Raw genomic sequence first — 19,710 nt, forward strand, 5'->3', positions numbered from 1 at the left:
CGTCTTTCAGATGAGATGTTAAACCGAGGCCCTGTCTGCTCTCTCAGGTGGACGTAAAAGATCCCGTGGCACTATTTCAAAGAGCTGGGGAGTTATCTCCAATATTTATCCCTCCATCAACATCAGTAAAAAACAGATTATCTGGTCATTATCACATTGCTGTGCCGTGTTTCCTACATTACAACAGTGACTACACTTCACCCTCTCGCCGTGCTGAGCCACACACAGACCAGGGGTGCAGTGTGTGTGGTGGGTGTGAGAGAACCAGGCTTACAAGCCTGATCACTATCCAGTGACTCCTGCTGGACAATGTGCTTGTTTGAATGTTATTTGTAAAAATATAGCCCAGCCAGAGTCAACATCTTCAGAAAACATGGGGAGAATAGAATGATACAGCACAGAAGGAGGCCATTCGGCCCTTTGGTACAGCTATCCAACTAGCCTCACTCCTTCCCCATAGCCATGTAAATTCTAATAAATCTCTTCTGCACCCTCACCAAGGCCTTGACATCCTTCCTAAAGAGTGGCGCCCAGAACTGAACACAATACACCAGTGCTTTATAAAGATTTCGCATAACTTCCTTGCTTTTGTACTCTTTTCATAAAGCCCTGGATCCCATATGCTTTTTTAGCAGCTTTCTCAACTTGTCCTGCCACCTTCAAAGATTTGTGTACATACACCCCAGGTCTCTCTGTTCCTGCACCCCCTTCAAAATTGTACCATTTAGTTCATATTGCCTCTCCGCATTCTTCCTACCAAAATGTACCACTTCACACGTCTCTGCATTAATTTCATTTGCCATGTGTCTGCCCATTTCACTAGTCTGTCTATGTCACCCTGAAGTCTGTTACTATCCGCCTCATTTTTTACCATATTTCAGAGTTTCGTGTCATCTGCAAACTTTGAAATTATGCCCTGTATACCCAAGCCCAGGTCATTAGAAGTCCTAAAACCGAGCCCTGGGGACCACCACTGGATACCTCCTTCCAGTCTGAAAAACAAACAACCGTTCACCACTACTCTCTGCTTTCTGTCTCAGCCAATTTTGTATCCACACTGCCACTGTCGCATTAATCCCATGGGCTTTAATTTTACTAACAAGTCTATTATGTAATACTTTGCCAAACACCCTTTGGAAGTCCATATACACATCAACCGCACTGCCCTCATCAACCCTCGCCGTTACTTCATCAAAGAACTCTATCAAGTTTGTCAAACACAATTTGCTTTTAACAAATCCGTACTGACTTTCATTTATTAGCCCATACTTCTCGAAATGCCAATTAACTTTGTCCCAGATTATTGTCTCTAAAAGTTTCCCCACCACTGACATTAGACTGACTGGCCTGTAGTTGCCAGGTTCATCCCTCTCCTTTTGTTTTATAAACAGGGGTAACATTTGCAATCCTCTAGTCTTCTGGCACCACCCCCATTTTCAAGGAGAGTTGGAAGATTGTGGCCAGAGCCTCTGCAATTTCCACCCTTACTTCACTCAGTAACCAATGATGCATCCCATCCGGCCCGGGCGACTTTTCTATTTTGAGGACTGCCAAGCTTTTAAGTACATGCTCATCATCTATTTTTATCCTATCCAATATCGCTACTGCCTCCTCCTTTACTGATACATTGGCAGCATCCTCTTCTCTGGTTAAGACAGATGCAAAGTGCTCACTTAGTGCCTCAGCCATGCTCTCTGCCTCCTTTTTGGTCCCTAATCAACCCCACCCTTCCTTTAACTACCCTTTTACTATTTATGGGTTTGTAAAAGACTTTTTTGAGTTCCCTTTTATGTTGGCCTCTAATCTATTCTCATACTCTCTCTTTGCTGCTCTTATTCCCTTTTTGGAGATCTCCTCTGTACTTTCTATATTCAGAAAGAACAAAAGATTGTCTACACCTCCAGAGCCTTGAAAAGAAAGTCACCCAGTCCTCTGTCACCATACAACATGGCTGATTGAGGCTGCATGCCGCTTACCTGCTGGCGGAGTTGGTCGTCATATCGTTGTCTTGCTAGTTTGTCCTGGTACTGAGCTCGCTGCAAAACAAGGTGCCAAATTTAGTTTGAGGACTCGAAACAAACCATACCCTCAGCTTATTTTACCAATTTCGAATAGATACAGAAACAGCCAGCCACACCATCGTATATCAAGAGCAACGTCGGATCAGCTTCGAGATAAATCCCGACCCAACTGAAGTTATTATACCAACAGCGAATGAGTCCCTTTGATAACATCCACTGTTTAGAGTTTGAATTCCTAAGTTTACAGCTTGATCTTTATATTCAGAGGGACACTTTTCACATGTCCACATGGAATTTTGTTGCCACTGTATTACAGCCAGGAACTAAATGTTCCCATGATTTTATTTTCTCCCCATTAAACAAAGCTCGTGCCCACATCGTGCATTTTCCTCAGCTGAGGAAATGACGAGGAGACTGCTCCCAGACAGTGATATAACCTTCTCCCAAGTATCTGCGGATATTGTTTACACCCATCCTTTGGGAGCCAAGCACCAATGATCCAGGGTACCTGCCTATGAACCCCAGTCCTGCTGAGGGACATCAAGCCTGTGGTGTTCCCTCCATGTAGGGATGCTCCCAGCCTCCACTCAGAATGGCAAGAATCAGGAACTCATGGGCACAATCTTTAGGCACCCGTTCCCAGGATCCCATGGCAAATCACGACTGATGGCGCAAAGACTTACTGCCTGGTGCTGCCTGGTTTCTTCAGTCAGTGTTTTCCGCTTCTCTTCTCCCTGCACTTTGATCTGATCACTTCTTAGTTGCTCCACAGCAGCTTCATATTCCTGCAGACAGAATCACAACAAAACTATTCATTCATTGGAACAATTCAGGAACAGATTTGGGGACATCAGCAGATTGGATATTTTCACTAGAAATATAGAAAATCAGAATTAAACGTTCTGTAAATCACGCACACAACTGCAGAAAATCTACTAGACACTTTCTTACACAATCCTCACTTTTCTAAAATACATGAATGATTCATGGGCACAGGGCAACAAGTCACTCTAAACATTACACAACCCTAGGGATAAACCATCAAATTTTAGTCCTCTCTCCCCCCGCCCCAAAAAACAACGATGATTTTAAAATACAAAAACACTTCCTATGAACTGCTCCATTTTTACTTGAGGCTAGTTAGGGTAAACCACATATCACAGGTTAAATCAATCCAAACTGCACTATTGCTGCGACTCTGAAGCAACCATTCCAAAGTCCATACTACAGACCAAAATGCACTTGCGAGCGCCACAAATAAATGAGTAGGCTCTGCTGACCCAAACTCTCCCTCTAATGGAACTGCTGACACGGCAACGAAATAGTAAAATACACCAAGGCGCCACCCACGCAGCCGATACGTCCCCAAACACTCACCAGCAGAGGTACCATGCAGTTAGAATCAGACATTTACAGCACAGGAGGCCGCCATTCAGTCAAACGTGTCTGTGCCGGCCGAAAAAGAGCTATCCGGCCTAATTCCACTTGCCAGCTCTTGGTCTGTAGCCTTGTAGGTCACAGTACTTCAAGTGCATATCCAAGTACTTTTTAAATGCGATGAGGGTTTCTGCCTCTACCACCCTTTCAGGCAGCGAGTTTCCAAACCCCCACCACCCTCTGGGTGAAAAGACATTCTCCTCAGCTCCCCTCTAATCCTTCTACCAATTACTTTAAATCTATGCCCCCTGGTTATTAACCTCTCTGCTAAGGGAAATAGGTCCTTCCTATCCATTCTATCGAGGCCCCTCATAATTTTATACACCTCAATTAAATCTCCCCTCAGCCTTCTGTTCTTCAACCCCTGGAATCGCTGTGCACCCACTGTCCACCTGGCCTTGGACGATTTTCCCCCCAGTCCCTGACTTTCCCCTCCTCTCCCCAAGACCCTGAACCACTGTCTCCCTATATTGTACCATTTCCTCCCTTGGCCCCTGTCCACCCCAGCCCTGTACCTTGATGCGGGTTTGATGCTCCAACTGGACAGTTTGTTCCTGTAACCTCGAGAGCTCCAGAGCATCCTTGGCGTGGTCTGAATAAAAAAAGATTAGTGGGAAATTAGTTAAAGTACCCAGGGGCCGATCCTCCACAATACAAACCCCTCTGACCCACCCCACCCCCGCGGCCCGGCTGCTCTGCCCCCTTTGACGCCCAGGCAGGCTGAAGGTCACAGGCCGCCTCCCCAAGTAATGCAGGCGGGATGGGAGTGAGGTCAGTGTGAGGGCCGCGGGGCTCCCTCAAGGCCTACTGACTCCAGGCCCCGGCCCACTGCGCCCACTCACGGGATGAGTCCAGGTCTCGGGCAGCCTTGGCCGCTCGCTCCAGGCCGGTCGGGTCGAAGTTGCTCCATTTGTCCTTCAGCCGATCACGGTCGGACCCGTCGCTCCCAGCTCCGCCAGGGGGCAAAGCCGCGGGCGGTGTCGGCAGGGCCGGATCGCCGGAGGCCGGCGGGGTCTTCTTATTTAAGCCGAAGATCCAGGACATAGCGGCACCTCCCCACGCGCGCGGTAACCTCTGCCGCACTGCGCGTGCGCGGCGCAGCGTGACCTCCGACCCCGCTCCTCATTGGCCAGCCGGCCGCCCGCTCCATGCGCCGATTGGTTAACGAGCACACGCGCTCTCATTGGTCAAAATGCCGGGCAAGGCTAAAATGCCGATTGGTTGCGGTGTAGCGAGGATGCGGTCTGATTGGGCGTCAACGAGGTCAGAGGTTGGCGATTCCGGCTGCGGCTGGGTGGGTGCCGGATGTCGGGACTGGCTCCGGCGGCTATGGCTCGCAGCGCGGATCGAGCGTTTGTCCTGCATGGGGTCAGGAGTCCGCTGAGGTAGGAGTCGGTGGCCTCGCCTCACGCCGGTTACGGTGGCCAGGCAAAGAAAGGCAACTTTCGGGTCAGCGCGGTGCCTGAGCGTCGCTAAGGGCCGTTGCTGGGGCGGTTGCTATGGACGCCGTGGCGGCTGCAAACTGTTGTGCGGCTGCGATGCAACCGTTTAAATGTAGAATATCCGCCAGAGTGGGGTTTATTCCAGCTTATTAGTACTTATTGACGCTGCACTTCGTGGATACTCTCAGTTCATCTCCCGTTTACTATTATTTGAAGCCAGAGGTTGAGGATTTAACCGGTTAAAAGTAAAATAAAACAATTAGTGTTTTTTAACAGTGCCTTCAGTGTGCGAGTGCAGCCTTCGGTCGCCTGAGGAAGAGAGTGTTTGAAGACCAGGACCTTTGGGTGACCGCTTTGCGGAACACCTCCATACAGTCTGTAAGGGTAACCCCGAGCTTCCGGTCGCTTGTCATTTCAATTCACCGCTCCATTCCCACTCGGACCTCACCGTCCGGGCCTCTTGCATTGTTCCAAGGAAGCTCAGTGTAAGCTCGAGGAACAGCACCTCATCTTCCGATTAGGCACTTTACAGCCCTCTGGACTCAATATCGAGTTCAACAATTTCAGATCATAACCTCAGCCCCTATTATATTTTTATATTTTTTATCCACACTTTTGGTTTGTGCCTTTTCCTTTTTTCTCTCTCTCTCCCACATGCCAGCGCATTTCACACTTCATCTAGAGCCATTGTTTGTTTCTTTACCTGTCCTATTACCATCTTGTTTCACCTTGAATATCTCTTAATGTCTCTTCTTTCATCCCCTCCCCCATTTCCCAGCCCCCAAACTGCCTTTTAATCTGTTTCACTTGCTGCCTTTTTTTTTCTCCGTTCTGTAGAAGGGTTTCGACCCGAAACGTTGACCCTGTTTCTCTCTCCACAGATGTTGCCTGGCCTGCTGAGTTCTTTCCAGCATTTTCTGTTGTTATTTAGTGTTTTTTAAACCGTGTTTCCGTTATTGCGGTTGTAACGGTTTTGGCCAACTCCTACCTCAGTTGGTCTCAGTCCCCGGTCCTGAAGCGGTTCTGCAATCTCTGCACTGCAGCAACTCACCATGGTTACCTCTACCACCGAAAAAGAGAAGAGCAGCAAAGCCATGAGTACACCCTCATTTACCTGTTATAAGCAAGCACGTACGGAACGGCAACTGTACTCAAAATCATTTACTTATTACAAGTAAGCACGCACAGATCATACAAAAAAAAAATTTGTACTCAATTCATTTACTTATTACAAGTAAGCATGCATGAATCTAAATCGTTTACTTTAAGCCACGTGCTAGTAAGAGTACAGAGAACAGGATAGTTAGGCTAAATACGTGGCTTGAGCAGTGGTGTAAGAGGGAGGGTTTTAAATTTTTGAGGCATTGGAACCAGTTTTGTGGTAGGTGTGACCTATACAAAAGGGACGGTCTACACCTGTGCAGAGATGGAACTGATGTTCTCGGGGTAATTTTTGATAAAGCAGTTCGGGAGCATTTAAACTAGTATGGCAGGGGGCTAGAAACCTATGTAGTGAAATAGAGGAAAGTGAAAGGCAGACAGAAATAAATGATAAAAGGGTGAGGAACAAAAAACAAAGGGCCAAACTAATTCATAAAAAATGTGAGCATAAAAAAAGCCTGAGGGTTTTATACCTTAATGCGAGAAGCATCAGGAACAAGGTAGATGAATTAGCTGTGGAAATAGAGGTTAATAATTATGACCTAATTGGGATTACGGAAACATGGTTGCAGGGTGAGCAGGGCTGGGAGCTTAACATACAGGGGTATTCAGTATTTAGGAAGGATCGACAAAAAAGAAAGGGAGGAGGGGTAGCATTGCTAGTAAAAGAGGGGATAAATGCAATTGAAAGGAAGGATATTAACTCAGTTAATACAGAATCTATATGGGTGGAGCTAAGAAATAGCGAGGGGCGAAAAACATTAATAGGAGTGGTATATAGGCCTCCAAATAGTAAAATAGAGGTTAGGGAGGGCATCACGAGGGAAATTAGAGAAGCGTGCAATAAGAGCACAGCTGTCATCATAGGTGACTTTAACTTACATATAGATTGGACTAGCCTAATCAGTAAAAATAATGAGGAGGAGGAATTCCTTGAGTGTTTGAGGGATGGTTATCTGGATCAATATGTCGAGGAACCAACTCGGGAACAGGCTATATTGGACTGGGTACTGTGCAATGAGAAGGGACTAATCAGTAATCTTGTTGTACGGGGACCCTTGGGTCAGAGCGATCATAACATGATCGATTTCTCACTCGAAATGGAGAGCGAAGAAATTGACTCAGAGACTAAGGTCCTGAATTTAAACAAGGGGAATTATGATGCCATGAGACGGGAACTGAGTAGGTCTGATTGGACAACGTTCCTGGGAGGACTGGAGGTAGATAAACAATGGCAAACATTTAAAGATAGAATGACAAAATTGCAAAAATTGTTTATACCAATCTGGCATAAAAGGAAATCTAAAAAGGTGACTCAACCGTGGATAACAGGGGAAATTAGAGACAGCATAAAATCCAAAGATAGGGCGTATAAAATAGCCAAAAAAAGCGCCAGAGCGGAAGATTGGGAACAGTTTAAGATAGAGCAAAGGAGGGCAAAGGGCATAATCAAGAGGGGCAAAATAGCTTACGAAAACAAGCTGGCGGAAAATATAAAAACTAACTCCAAAAGCTTTTATAAGTATATCAAAAGGAAAAGACTGGTGAAAACCAAAGTTGGTCCATTGCAGTCAGATACGGGGGAATATATAATGGGAAATAAGGAAATGGCAGATCAACTAAATGCATACTTTGGGTCAGTCTTTACGAAGGAAGACACAAAAAACCTCCCTGGGATATCGGGAAAAATAGGGACATTGGCAAAGGAGGAACTGACGCAAATCAATATCTCTAAGGATATGGTGTTAAGGAAGCTAAAGGGATTGAAGGTGGACAAATCCCCAGGGCCTGATAACATGCATCCTAGGGTACTGAAGGAGGTGGCCCTAGAGATAGCGGATGCACTAAGGATGATTTTTCAGAATTCATTAGACTCGGGAACAGTGCCGATGGATTGGAGGGTAGCTAACGTTACCCCACTATTCAAAAAGGGGGGTAGGGAAAAAGCAGGTAATTACAGACCTGTAAGCCTTACATCAGTTGTGGGCAAAATGCTGGAGTCCATCATTAAGGATGAAATAGCGGAGCACTTAGCAAATGGGGACAGGATAGGACAGAGTCAACATGGATTTACAAAGGGTAAATCGTGCTTGACTAATCTATTGGAATTTTTTGAGGGAGTAACTGGTAGAATAGATGGGGGAGAGCCAGTAGATGTGGTGTACCTGGACTTCCAAAAGGCCTTCGATAAGGTCCCACATAAAAGATTAGCATGGAAAATTGAGGCTCATGGGATAAAGGGGAAAGTTTTGGCGTGGATAGGGAACTGGCTGTCAGATAGAAAACAGAGAGTTGGAATAAACGGCTCATTTTCTGAATGGCAGGCAGTAACAAGTGGGGTACCACAGGGATCTGTCCTGGGCCCCCAGCTGTTCACAATTTACATTAATGACCTGGATCAGGGAGTCGGATGCAGCATTTCCAAATTTGCAGACGACACTAAACTAGGAGGGGGGGTGGGCTCAGAGGAAGAGACCAGGAAGCTCCAGAGCGATTTGGACAGACTGGGCGATTGGGCGGATAAATGGCAGATGCACTATAATGTGGACAAGTGCGAAGTTATCCACCTTGGGTGCAGGAACGGGAGGGCAAATTATTATTTAAATGGCAATAGATTGGGAGAGGGGGAAGTACAGAGAGACCTGGGTGTTCTTGTACACCAGTCACTGAAGGCGAGCATGCAGGTGCAACAGGCGGTCAAGAAGGCAAACGGTATGCTGGCCTTCATAGCAAAAGGGTTAGAATACAGGAACAGGGATACCTTGCTGCAGCTGTACAGGGCACTGGTGAGACCACACCTCGAGTACTGTGTACAGTTTTGGTCGCCTCATCTGAGGAAGGATGTTCTTGCCATGGAGGGGGTGCAGCGGCGATTCACCAGGCTGATACCAGGAATGGCGGGAATGACCTATGAGGAGAGACTATGTAGTTTAGGGATGTACACACTGGAGTTTAGAAGATTGAGAGGGGACCTCATAGAAGTGTATAAAATTCTGACAGGTCTAGACAGACTGGATGCAGAAGGAATGTTTCCCTTGGCGGGTGAGAACAGAACTAGAGGACATAATTTAAGGATAAGGGCTAAACCATTTAGGACAGAGATGAGGGGGAATTTCTTCACTCAGAGAGTGGTGAACCTGTGGAACTCATTGCCACAGAGGGCAGTGTACGCCAGCTCATTAAATATATTTAAGAGGGAATTAGATATATTTCTACGGGCAAAAGGGGTTAAGGGTTACGGAGAGAAGGCGGGGACGGGATACTGAATTAAAGGATCAGCCATGATCTCATCGAATGGCGGAGCAGGCACGAAGGGCCGAATGGCCTACTCCTGCTCCTATCTTCTATGTATCTATGTATAAGCAACCACATACATACTGACACCAGTGAGAGGTCAATTCAGCGATGACTAGACGTATGTCTTTAACTGGCAACTGACCAAGTTGCCCCCGACCGCAGCCATGAGTGGTCAAGCTACAGCATCATTTATACCCCAAAACTTGGCAACTCGTCCACAGCATTCATGTCCCCAACTGTGTGAATAGTGTTGTTTTCTCTCTCTCTCACTTTCTCCCCTGTCTGTTTTGACGCTTAGTTAACCAAGGCCAGACGTTCAGGGGTTGGAGAAAGTTGTTGAATTTTCAAGACCTTATCTTTTGGAGAGGAAAAAAAACAGCTTGCAAGCACATCGTTTATTTTACAAATGTTTTAGCCAAGCAGCCTTTTGCCCTCAAAGCTTGTCGGTACATTTGGCCACTTTAGATTCAGTCAAGTTTACTGTGAACGGTGTATTGTTACAGTGTCGAGCTTCTTGAGTGCTGTTGGAGCTGCACTCATTGAGGCAAGTGGAGAGTATTCCATCACACTCCCGACTTGTGCCTTGTAGGTGGTGGAAAGACTTTGGGGAGTCAGGAGGTAGACACTTGCTGCAGAATACCCAGCCTCTGACCTGCTATTGTAGTCACCGTATTTATGTGGCTGGTCCAGTTAAGTTTCTGGTCAGTGACCCCCCCCCGGATGTTGGTGGGGTATTCGATGATGGTAAGAAACATAGAAGATAGGAGCAGGAGTAGGCCATTCGGCCCCTCGAGCCTGCTCCGCCATTTAATGAGATCATGGCTGATCATCCAAACTCAGTACCCTGTCCCTCCTTTCTCCCCATATCCCTTTAGCTTTAAGAAATATATCTAACTCCTTCTTGAATATATTTAATGAATAGGCCTCAACTGTCTTCTGTGGTAGAGAATCCCACAGGTTCACCACTCTCTGGGGGAAGAAATTCCTCCTCATCTCTGTTCTAAATGGCTTACCCCTTATCTTTAGACTGTGACCCCTGGTTCTGGACTCCCCTGCCATCGGGAACATCCTTCCTGCATCTAGTCTGTCTAGTCCTGTTAGAATTTTATAAGTTTCAATGAGATCCCCTCTCATTCTTCTAAACTCCAGCAAATATAAACCTAATCGACCCAATCTCTCCTCATACGCCATTCCTGTCGTTGAATGTCAAGTGGAGGTGGTTAGAGTCTCCCTTGTTGGAAATGGTCATTGCCTGGCACTTGTATGGCGTGAATACTACTTACCTCGAAGACACACACCATCATGACTTGAAATGTATTTAATCGTTGCTGGGTCAAGATCTGGAGTTTCCTACCCAACACCTGTGTGGGAACACCGTCATCACAAGGACTGCAGTAGTTCAAGGAGAAGACTCGCCAATACTTTCTCAGGGCAGCAAGAGATTGACAATAAATACGGCCCTGCCAGTATTGCCCATGTATAGAGAATAAATATGAAAAAAGGCAGGTTGTATTACAGAGCAAGCTCCATAGTAGTCAATAAGTGCACACACTCAACTTTTATAGCCCAGTTTGGATTTGCATACTTTTCCTAATAGCTGGGGATGTTTAAACAGTTGAGTACAAGTCTCTGCCTCTGCCTCCGCCTCCAATCAAGTCAGAAATGAGAACAAGAAACACCAGAAATACACAACAGGCCAGAAATCTGAAAGGAAAAGAACAGATTAACATTTTGGGTAGCAGGGGACACCAAGAGGTCAAACATACTAAAATTCAAAACTACTGATTTGTAATTTTCTTGGAAAAATGAACAGAATTATGAAATATTATTCCTAAAACACTGTTTAAAAATCTGAGATAAAGTTCTTAGTCCCAGGTATTAAAAATGGAATTTGCTTTATTGTGTCTCCATAAACTAGTGGACCTAATTATAAATAGATGGAATTTCATTCCTAAGGCGGCATTTAAAAACCGACTGTAACTATTTGCAATACCAAATTTCTGATTAGTCCATTTGGAGGACAAGACACACCCAACAGTTTGTCTGGAATGTGTAATTGATTCTGCCTGCCTGAGTAATCAGGATCTTTGCAATGTGTAATTTGATCCATTCATTGACAGCCAGGCTCTAGAGCTCACATTGCTAACACTACTGCTTTCAGAACAGACAGGGCTAACCCTCCTGGGTTAGGACCTTCGACAACCCCCCCCCCCCCCCCCCCCCCTGCTGCCACCGCCGAGTTCCTGACGTCCTCCCTATCCTCCCTCCCAGAGTTCCTGATCTCTCTCTCCGCCCACCTCTCTCTTTCCCCCCCCCCCCACCACACACAAGTCCCTGAACCTTTTGAGCTGGGCCTACGATGAATAGGCTCCGGGGTTTGAGCTGGGCCTACAGCTGGTGAATGGACTCAGGGCTCTGTGGTTTGAGCTGGGCCTACAGCTGGTGAATGGTCACCAGACTCTGCGGTTTGAGCTGGGCCTACAGCTGGTGAATGGGCACCAGACTCTGTGGTTTGAGCTGGGCCTACAGCTGGTGAATGGTCACCAGACTCTGCGGTTTGAGCTGGGCCTACAGCTGGTGAATGGTCACCAGACTCTGCGGTTTGAGCTGGGCCTACAGTTGGTGAATGGGCACCAGACTCTGTGGTTTGAGCTGGGCCTACAGCAGGTGAATGGGCACCAGACTCTGCAGTTTGAGCTGGGCCTACAGCAGGTGAATGGGCTCCGGGCTCCGGGGTTTGAGCTGGGCCTACAGCTGGTGAATGGGCTCCGGGCTCCGGGGTTTGAGCTGGGCCTACAGCAGGTGAATGGGCTCCGGGCTCCGGGGTTTGAGCTGGGCCTACAGCAGGTGAATGGGCTCCGGGCTCCGGGGTTTGAGCTGGGCCTACAGCAGGTGAATGGGCTCCGGGGTTTGAGCTGGGCCTACAGCAGGTGAATGGGCTCCGGGGTTTGAGCTGGGCCTACAGCAGGTGAATGGGCTCCGGGGTTTGAGCTGGGCCTACAGCAGGTGAATGGGCTCCGGGGTTTGAGCTGGGCCTACAGGAAACGTGGGCACATGCGCGTTTGGAATGACGGGTGCACATGCGCAGCTTTGATGGGTGGCAGGATGGTCATTAGGCCTGCCCCCATACAGTGCGCATGCGCAGAACGACTCACATTTGTTCGTGCAAATAATCACTTTGTTTAAAACCCCCAGAATTCTCCAACCTTGTAATGTCGTGTAATAAAATGAAATTTGACTTGTGTCAGCCTTAGTTCAGTGATTAAAGCTCCACCCCAGGGACTTGATCTAGGCTGACACTTCAGTGTTGTCTTGAAGGAGTGTGGTGCCCACTTTTGGATGAGACGTTAAACTGAGGCCCAGCTGCCCCCTCGTGTGGATATAAAAGATCCTATGGCACTATTCGAAGAAGAGCTGGGGAATTCTCCCAGTGTTCTGACCAGATTTTGTCTCATTCCTGCTGTACGCAAATCGGCTGTCACATTTGCCTACATAACAATGGCTACAGTGCAAAAGTATTTCATTGGCTGTGAAGTGCTTGGGACATCCTAAGGGCATGAAAGGCACATATAAATGCAAGGTTTTTTTTTGCTCGGTCACCATAAAACTGTGTCCTGTGAACGCTTGTACAAGGAGGAGCATTTAATGAGCAGTAAGTCTGATTCTGGTTAGATTGTCATTCGGGTCACCGCTGCCTCCAGAGCATCTGCAGAAACCACCTTTTTAAATAACGAGGTTCCATTTACCTGAGGGGGACGAACTTGAATTGCACAGAACTGGAGAACAGAATAGACTGGAATTTGCCTAGTGCAGGTTAATTCATATTTGGCTCAGCCTTTGGAGCACAATCCTACTTTAAAAAAGGTGCTACAGGGTTAAACGGATTGGTTTGTCAGCCTAGAACCACCAGACTTCAGAGATTTAGGGCCAGATTTTCAGTGTGCCGTGAGGCGGGCTTTTAGGCGTGCGGGGGACAAAAATCCTGAATTCGGGGGTCCTGACACCATCCCGCCCAAAACCCACCTCCACGTAAGTTTCAAGGGAGGCAGGTACCCGCCCCACACTGGGACCCGCCGACCCGAGGCGGAAAGGGATTAGTGCCAATTAACTGCCTGTTAGCAGGTAGTTAACGGGCAGTTTTTAGCCTAATCCCTATTTTGAAGGGTGTCGTGTGGGATTCCCGACGGCTCCAAACCACGCCAGGTTAGAGCAGGCGGGCCGTCGGGTTGAAGGACTTGGAGGGGTCGCGATGTCGGTGTTCAGGTGAGTGATGGGTGCATGAGTGCAAAGGTAAGTATGTTTGGTGTGTCTAAAGTGTGTAAAGAAATTTAAATTACCTGTACTTACCTTAACAGCCTTTCTTCCTCTAGGTTTCGGGAGTCCATCACGCAGCCGGCACTGAAAGCTGAATGGCTGCAATCAGTCAAAAGTGACAGCCTGCAGCTTTCAGTGCCGGTGACAGTTCTAACTGAGTCTGCGTAGAAGGACTCAGGTTAGAAGTCAGACTGTCAGTGTTTGACAGCTTCAAACAGCTGTGAAACACTGATATTTCATCTGTCAAAAACTCTTGACAGATGAAATTTCAGTCTGTGACATCACCTGTTGCCGGGTGGCCCTTAATTGGCTTGCTGTGCCCGCTGAGCGGGCTCAACAAGGTCAATCAAGGGAAAATCATGTCGATTGGCCAGATGTCGATGGAGGCGGGACTAAAACCCGAAAGTTGTAGTCCCGCCTCCTTCCCGACTGTTGAATGAAAATCCAGCCCTTAGTGTTGTATATCAAAGATGGTGGTGAATATATTTGTTTTATTTTTCAGGAAGAAACCAAATGATTATCTCTCAAACTCCCAAAGGACATTCAAAACACACCAGCAAGTACCAAGGGGCCTATCAGCGGACTGGAGACTCCACAGCAGCTCAGCAGACTGGAGACTCCACAGCAGCTCAGCAACAACTCCCATGGATGATAAACTGAAGGGTATGATGTTACAGTATAAGAATTTAAACTTAGACCTCCGTGTTTTATACAAGATTGGACCAGGCCTTCAGAATGCCGGCAATCTGAACAGTGATTGTTTTGGGGTGACAAAATAGCTTGTGTGCGGCTAGTGGAGAGGGAGCAGAAATAAAGGGAGAAGTGGACACAAAGTGAACGACAAGAAAGCTTCACTGTAGGGACATTGCATATCAGTGGCCATCGAGCCAAATCTATGGTACCAGATTTTGCACAACATTCCTACATTAACCTCACCGGCTCAGTATCTAAGTTCTGAAGGATCAACTGCATCTGGTCACAGGTGCGATAGTATTCACTCTTTCTGCCACCTCCATCTAGGCTGATCTCAGGCTGTGCTCCTGAAAGGACCACCTTTCTCTTCAGAACCTCATGCAGCAGGACCTCCAAAGCTGCATCTGGCAGGGTGCCTTTCTTCATCCTGGTCTTGCTGCAGACAGTTCCATTCCTCAGTAACACTCCAGCTTTAAAACGACCAGCATTCCTTCAAGAGTTGCTGGCACCAAGTAATACGCTGTTTGCTTCACGCACCGTGCTTCAGGACCACTGCAATATTATTGCAAAGGAGCTGCCTTCACATTATAGCATGTGGTCAGCTTAAAGTGCTACAGGTGCACATAGCACCAAAGCAGCAGCAGCACCGCTACTGCCATAGCACTGGGACCGCATTATCGGCTGCTATTGTTAATACTGCATTTTATGATGATTCTGTAAAATATCCCAGAATTAAAGCTGGTTTGCAGAATGAGGCCTAATTGCTCAGGTGTACTCTGCAACATTAACATTGCAAAGCACTGCATGTTGGGTAGCGCCAAGTGATGGAGTGCCACGTAACAGAGTGATGGAACTGCCATGAACTACTGAGTAATTATAAAAAAATTTAGTACAATGTGAGGCCATTTATCCTACACTCCCTCCACATCGGAGGTATCTGCTCTACTTCAATTTCTCTGCTCTCTCCCTGTGCTCCTTAATATTTTTCTTTCAAGTGTTTATATAATTCCATGTTAATTGTCACGTATTGGGGCCATCAATGTAAGGTAGTCACCAAGAAATTCAATAGGGAATTCAGAAGAAACTTCTTTACCCAGAGAGTGGTGAGAATGTGGAACTCGCTACCACAGGGAGTGGTTGAAGCAAATAGTATAGATGCATTTAAGGGGAGGCTGGACAAGCATATGAGGGAGAAGGGAATGGAGGCTAATGCTAATTGATTTAGATGAGGAAAGACGGGAGGAGGCTCGAGTGGAGCATAAACACCGGCATGGACTGGTTGGGCCGAATAGCCTGTTTCTATACCGTATAGCCTATGTAATCCTATGAATGTGAACCGAATCATTTTCATTTGGTTTAAGTGATGTTGATTTTGTGTTATTTACTTATTATTTTTATCTTTTAATTAGAGATGCCTTTGTGTGGCAGCAGGAAGGACAGTCCCAGCATTGATGAGTTGGAACAAAGTTTAAGTGAACTGAAGGTGCAGGTGAAAGGTCTGACTGTGAGTCTGAGCCCTGAACTATTGACAGAGTACAAGAGGATGGGAGAGTCGGAGAGCTGCTTCAGATCCAGCAGCAAAAACGGTGACTGGCCAGTCCTGACTGAGACGTTTCCTGAAGAGGATGTAGGTGGGCAAGTAGAAAACCCCGATGAGTCGGAGTGGTTTGTGAGGCCGATGCATTTAGTGCAGTCACTGGGCAGCTATCCAGCGCTTGAAGACCTTGGCGTTCCTGGTCACTCCATGTCGCCAGTTGATCGAGTGGTGGGCCTCACTGGGAGTGAACTCTCCAGCAAAAACTACAGAACCTCCACCATCTCGCCTGTAGACATTGCCTACCGAGAAAGCCTTCCGGTTAGGATGGGCACGCCGCATGTAATTGGAGTCCGGGCTCTGCTTCCTCCTCAGATTCCTGTCCGGCCTCAATCCCCTGAAAGAACCAGATCATCGTTCCTCAAAGACCAATCTCAGACTCTCCGACGCTCCAGAAGCATCCGGTCACGTTCTCTATCCCCAGCTTCTAAAAGAAGTCGTTGGCAGCAGTCCCGCTCCCAGTCTCCTAAACCCGTCTGGAGACCAAGTTCCACTAAAGTAAATGCGTGTGGCCGGCCCCCTCCCCCCATTAACAGGCAGAGGTTAGGGAGCAAGAAAATGACTTCCAACAGACCATCCAGATCATATTCCTATAGACCAGGAGTGCTCAGCTCAAGCTCCCAACCTGCTCCCAGTCAGAGCCTGGATGACAGCCTAAGTTCCTTGAGGACTCCTTACAGTTTAGCAGACCCAGCCGCGGCATCTCTTTCTACTCAGGAAATCAGTGAAAGGTAGGCTTCCTCCTCCAGTCTGTACCATACTGTTGCAAACCAGGTTTTAGAAATTGCACAGCATATCTGTGGTCGCTAACAGGCAGCAGAAGCTGATGGTAAACCAACAAACAGCCGAAAGCCCACAGTCCCAGCTCTGACTATCAGGAATGACAGTCGGGATCTCTTTAGCGATAGACTGGTGTCTCGCCGGTACGCTTGAGTACTTCTGCGACCGGTGGGCGCCGCGGGGACTGGAGTGCATCATCAACCCGGACAACCAAATTTTAATTTGATTTGTTAAGTTTTATTTAAAGTTTTGTTAATTTACAGTTAATTTGTTTGGGTGCTTAATCAAAAGAGTAGACTGGTGTCTCTGTTTGGAGCTGGTTTAAAGATCCATTTCGCTGCCTGAGGTGCCCCAGTTTTAGTTGCTATGATACATTCCATCACTGCTCCACAACTAAGAGGCATAGAAAAGGACAGGACTGGACAAGATCCTGCAGTCAATTTATCCGGTACTAAAAATGAATACCCTTCAATTGCCAACTCCCTCAAATATCTATCCAATTCTCCCTTATCATTTTCCACACTATTTGCTTCCACTGCCTCCCTGGGCAGTCCAATTCACATGGTCACCACCCTTTGCATAATATAGTTAAATCAAATTTGTCTGTACACTTTCCCCCTTCTAAGCTTGAGCCTTAGAGCTTGAACATAATGTTGTGGTTTAATTTATCTATTCCCTTAAGAATCTTGAATACTTGAATAATACGTCTTCTGAGCCTTCTCTTAATCACAGTAAATAACCTCGGGTTCTTCAGCCTCTTCCCCAAAGTTCAGATGCCTTGAGCTAAGTATCAGTTTCAAATGCCCCTTTCTGTACTGCCGCCAATGCCTGGATATCCTTGCTGCAGTACAGTGACCAGAATTATATATGCTGCTCCAGGGGTGGCTGTACCAGTACTTTGTACAGCCTCATGATCATGGGATTACATCGGATATACGGCACAGAAACAGGCCATTCGGCCCAACCAGTCCATGCCAGCGTTTATGCTCCACTCGAGCCTCCTCCCGTCTTTCCTCATCTAAATCTATCAGCAGAACCCTCTATTCCCTTCTCCCTCCCCTCATATGCTTGTCTAGCCTCCCCTTAAATGCATCCATACTATTCGCTTCAAGCGGCACTTACTCATCAATAACCTGCTCACTGATGCCCAGTTTGGGTTCCACCAGGACCACTCGGCTACCGACCTCATTACAGCCTTGGTCCAAACATGGACAAAAGAGCTGAATTCCAGAGGTGAGGTGAGAGTGGCTGCCCTTGACCTCAAGGCAGCATTTGACCAAGTGTGGCATGAAGGCGCCCTAGTAAAGCTGAAGTCCATGGGAATCGGGGGGGGGGGGGGGGAAACTCTCCACTGGCTGGAGTCATACCTAGCACAAAGGAAGATGGTTGTGGTGGTTGAAGGTCAATCATCACAGCCCCTGGACATCGCGGCAGGAGTTCCTCAGGGCAGTGTCCTAGGCCCAACCATCTTCAGCTGCTTCATCAATAACCTTCCCTCCAACATAAGGTCAGAAATGGGGATGTTCACTGATGACTGCACAGTGTTCAGCGCCATTCACAACTCCTCAGGTAATGAAGCAGTCCATGCCCGCATGCAACAAGACCTGGACGACGTTCAGACTTGGGCTAATAAGTGGCAGGTAACATTCGTGCCACAGAAGTGCCAGGCAATGACTATCTCCAACAAGCGAGAGTCTAACCACCTCCCCTTGACATTCAATGGCATTACCATCGCCGACTCCCCACCATCAACATCCTAGGGGTCACCATTGACCAGGAACTTAACTGGACCAGCCGCATAAATACTGTGGCAACAAGAGCAGGTCAGAGGCTAGGTATTCTGTGGCGAGTGTCTAACCTCCTGACTCCCCAAAGCCTTTCCACCATCTACAAGGCACAGCTAAGGAGTGTGATGGAATACTCTCCACTTGCCTGGATGAGTGCAGCTCCAACAACACTCAAGAAGCTCGACACCATCCAGGACAAAGCAGCCCATTTGATTGGCACCCCATCCACCGCCTTAAACATTCACTCCCTCCACCACAGGCGTACCATGGCTGCAGTGTGTACCATCTACAAGATGCATTGCAGCAACTCGCCATGGCTTCTTCAGCAGCACCTCCCAAGCCCGCGAGCTCCACCACCTAGAAGGACAAGGGCAGCAGGCGCATGGGAACACCACCACCTCCAAGTTCCCCTCCAAGTCACACACCATCCTGACTTGGAAGTATATCGCCAATCCTTCATCGTTGCTGAGTCAAAATCCTGGAACTCCCTCCCTAACAGCACTGTGGGAGTACCTTAACCTTCACCACACTGATTGCAGTGGTTCAAGAAGGCAGCTCACCACCACCTTCTCGAGGGCAATTCGGGATGGGCAATAAATGCTGGCCTTGCCAGCGACGCCCACATTCCATAAACGAATAAAAAAAAAAAAAAACACCCTGTGGTAGCGAGTTCCACATTCTCACCACTCTTTGGGTAAAGAAGTTTCTTCTGAATTCCCTATTGGATTTCTTGGTGACTATCTTATATTGATGGCCTCTAGTTATGCTCTTCCCCCACAAGCGGAAACATTCTCTCTGTATCCACTCTATCAAAATTTTTCATAATTTTAAAGACCTCTATTAGGTCACCCCTCAGCCTTTTTTCAAGAGAAAAGAGACCCAGCCTGTTCATCCTTTCCTGATATGTATACCCTCGCGTTTCTGGTATCATCCTTGTAAATCTTCTTCGCACCCTCTCCAGTGCCTCTATATCCTTTTTATAATATGGTGACCAGAACTGTACGCAGTACTCTGTGTGGTCTAACCAAGGTTCGATACAGGTTTAGCATAACTTCCCTACTTCTCAATTCTATCCCTCTAGAAATAAACCCGAGTGCTTGGTTTGCTTTTTTTATGGCCTTGCTAACCTGTGTCGCAACTTTTAGTGATTTGTGTATTTGTACTCCTCGATCCCTTTGTTCCTC

General features: G+C 47.3%; 2 protein-coding genes across 3 annotated transcripts in view; one reads left to right on the forward strand and one right to left on the reverse strand.

The window, feature by feature from the left end:
• atad3 (ATPase family AAA domain containing 3) overlaps nucleotides 1-4,551 on the reverse strand; it is a 50,783-nt gene extending 46,232 nt beyond the window's left edge. Inside the window, exons 1-4 of one of the 2 annotated variants that reach the window (XM_085967079.1) lie at nucleotides 4,301-4,551; nucleotides 3,974-4,050; nucleotides 2,705-2,806; nucleotides 1,977-2,036 (exon numbers count right to left, since the gene is read on the reverse strand). In XM_085967079.1, the coding sequence (XP_085823205.1) occupies nucleotides 1,977-2,036; nucleotides 2,705-2,806; nucleotides 3,974-4,050; nucleotides 4,301-4,502 (441 nt within the window). In that variant the 5' untranslated portion in view covers nucleotides 4,503-4,551. The remainder of the gene's footprint in view (nucleotides 1-1,976; nucleotides 2,037-2,704; nucleotides 2,807-3,973; nucleotides 4,051-4,300) is intronic. The other variant, XM_085967078.1, reaches the window with a different exon arrangement.
• Nucleotides 4,552-4,702: 151 nt separating this feature from the next.
• Nucleotides 4,703-19,710, forward strand: part of LOC147100622 (uncharacterized) — a 29,023-nt gene continuing 14,015 nt past the window's right edge. The window contains exons 1-3 of the mRNA XM_085967084.1: nucleotides 4,703-4,843; nucleotides 14,175-14,335; nucleotides 15,775-16,690. Coding sequence (XP_085823210.1) covers nucleotides 4,764-4,843; nucleotides 14,175-14,335; nucleotides 15,775-16,690 — 1,157 coding nt within the window. The 5' untranslated portion in view covers nucleotides 4,703-4,763. The remainder of the gene's footprint in view (nucleotides 4,844-14,174; nucleotides 14,336-15,774; nucleotides 16,691-19,710) is intronic.

Source organism: Somniosus microcephalus, chromosome 25 (assembly GCF_052327205.1).
Source record: "Somniosus microcephalus isolate GS21.2 chromosome 25, FLI_Smic_1.0, whole genome shotgun sequence".
In the NCBI taxonomy this organism is placed as follows: Eukaryota; Metazoa; Chordata; class Chondrichthyes; order Squaliformes; family Somniosidae; genus Somniosus; species Somniosus microcephalus.